Consider the following 2,832-nt stretch of genomic DNA (forward strand, 5'->3'; position numbering starts at 1 on the left):
TGTATCCCACTGTAGACAGGCCCTCTCCTCTCTAACCCCCGGGTAAGCCGGTTGCAGTGAAATCATCCGGGATTTATTTTCTGGATAAAAAGTTGTTTTCCTGTTTATAAATACGAAGCCAAATATTCCGACACATTGTATAATTGATCAGATGAATCAATAAAACCCTGCCAGTGGAACTAAACTAGAGATACATCTAAAAATGACAAAACGTGAAATTTTCTTGGAAAATACAGAATTGCACAGGACAAGTAAAAAAAGGTAAATAGCGAGAACTTGCATATAATAAAGCAATTTTTTTTATTAATTTAATTTTTGACAATAATGTACGCCATTTTTAAAAAGTGCGAGATTATTTTATTTCTATCGCACCTTAAATCTTAAACAATAAACGATTAGATGAATAGTTTTGGAGAAAATGCACGAAATTTAATTCAGAAAATCCGCCTTTTTTTAATCATTTTGATGATTTTTTTATTCTTTGGCGAATCTTGGAGAAAATTAGAATAATAGGAAAATACACATAAAAGAATGTATTATTAAAATTTGTTTAGAACTAAAATTGCGGAACTTCTTTATTTAATTTCGCACATTTTCTGCGAAACTACTCATCTGATCTGTTTAAGATTTTACGGTGTGATAGAAAATTCCCGCACGTTTAGTTTTTACTCGTCTAATTTTGAATAAAAAATAGTATCACGGATTTTTTAAAGAGTCTTCTCAGATTGCCTACAAAAAAATCAAAAATGTCATACTTATATATTTGTTAAAAATGAGATTACCAAAAAAACAATGCTTTATTATATGCAAGATCTCACTATTCACCCTTTTGTTTGACTCACCCTGTACTTTAACTTGGGATTAATCAAATATATGAAAAAGGAAGGAACATACGATACTCAAATTTTTAAGCGCTGGATTATTCAGCTATAATATCAATATTAATCCTTGTTGATCCTGTTTAAAGGTGAAGACCCAGAGGAAGCACAAGGTTCTGGGAATCCTGGACATCTACGGGTTCGAGGCCTTTGAGGAGAACGGGTTTGAGCAGTTCATCATCAACTTCGCCAACGAGAAGCTGCAGCAGATTTTTATTGATTGGACCTTCAGGAGGGAGCAGGTGGAGATCATGTCCGAGGGAATAGAGTGGAAGCAGGTTAGAAATCATTTTTAAATCGATCGATCACATTTTCTGAAATAAAGAGTCAATTTCATATAGTGTTTAAAAAAAGGTTCACAATATTACTGGTATACAAGAAAAACGCTCCTGGTAAAATTGAAAGTTCAAGTTTTTTCAAACAGATTCTTATATATTTCACGCTGGAGCATTTAATTCAAATTCAAGTTGATTCTTTTGAAAGTATCTCGAAAATTCTATTACATTCTTACATTTTGGAGAATTTCAAAGCTTTTCAATTTTGATTCCTAACTCATGAAAATGTTACGATTTTTTATGATAAATTTATAATTTTTTTTAGATTGGATACTTTAGTAACTGTGTTATCTGTACTTTGATTGAAAGAACTAATCAGGGTATTTTAGCAATACTTGATCAATCTTCAGCTAACCTAGGGTAAGCTAACCATATATTAGATCAATATTCAGATAACCTAGGGTAAGCTAACCATATATTAGATCAATACTCAGCTAACTTAGGGTAAGCTAACCATATATTAGATCAATATTCAGATAACATAGGGTAAGCTAACCATATACCAGATCAATCTTCAGCTAACATCGGGTAACCTAACCATTTACTAGATCAATCTTCAGCTAACCTAGGGTAAGCTAACCATATACTTGATCAATATTCAGCTAACCTAGGATAAGCGAAACATATACTAGATCAATCTTCAGCTAACCTAGGGTAAGCTAACCATACACTAGACCAATCTTCAGCTAACATCGGGTAACCTAACCATTTACTAGATCAATCTTCAGCTAACCTAGGGTAAGCTAACCATATACTTGATCAATATTCAGCCCTAGGATAAGCGAAACATATACTAGATCAAAATTCAGCTAACCTGGGATAAGCTAAACATATACTAGATAAATATTCAGCTAACCTGGGATAAGCTAAACATATACTAGATAAATATTCAGCTGACCTGGGATAAGCTAAACATATACTAGATAAATATTCAGCTAACCTGGGATAAGCTAAACATTTACTAGATAAATATTCAACTAACCTTAAATCAAATCAAATCAAATCAAATCAAATCAAACAAATCAAATCAATTCAAATCAAAATCGAATCACTTATATTTATTGGGCACTTGAAGTCTTTGTAAAGATTGTGGAGTCCAGTTGATCTAGTACTGTATACTCAGTACAATAAGATTATAAATGCCTCGCAATATTTTTCTATAATACTTGGGACATAAAATGTCGTCATCCAACTGTGGGTTGGGCCCACTTTAGTATTTATTCAGGTTGAGCTAACATAGGGTAAGCTAACCTATGCAAGTATAACTAACAACGAATAAGAATATTTTTATTCATATTATAATCTGTTACTATAATTCAAAATCCGTCAAGAATAGTGGAATTCACCGTATTTAATTGTTATTTACATTTAAAATACATAGCCACACCAAAAATTTTAAAACAGCAAATACTCACTTTTATTTTGTTTGGATTGTAGGCATAATAAAAATTATGTTTCCAAAACATCGATGATCCCGGTTTTTTTACTCACCTTCTAGGTTATATATACAGACATATAGACGAGGGGAGGAAGGCCAACCACATCAATCTCTAGTCCGAACCACATCGAAATCCTCGTCCTTTCAATATTATTTTTTTTAAGTGTCCGATCCTTGAAAA

General features: G+C 32.2%; 1 protein-coding gene across 1 annotated transcript in view; it reads left to right on the plus strand.

The window, feature by feature from the left end:
* The window catches only part of LOC111710606 (uncharacterized), a 62,147-nt gene extending 60,550 nt beyond the window's left edge, over nucleotides 1-1,597 (plus strand). The window contains exons 28-29 of the mRNA XM_023484717.1: nucleotides 968-1,156; nucleotides 1,479-1,597. Coding sequence (XP_023340485.1) covers nucleotides 968-1,156; nucleotides 1,479-1,577 — 288 coding nt within the window. The 3' untranslated portion in view covers nucleotides 1,578-1,597. The remainder of the gene's footprint in view (nucleotides 1-967; nucleotides 1,157-1,478) is intronic.
* Nucleotides 1,598-2,832: the final 1,235 nt, after the last annotated feature.

This window comes from Eurytemora carolleeae, unplaced genomic scaffold (assembly GCF_000591075.1).
Source record: "Eurytemora carolleeae unplaced genomic scaffold, Eaff_2.0 scaffold1079, whole genome shotgun sequence".
In the NCBI taxonomy this organism is placed as follows: Eukaryota; Metazoa; Arthropoda; class Copepoda; order Calanoida; family Temoridae; genus Eurytemora; species Eurytemora carolleeae.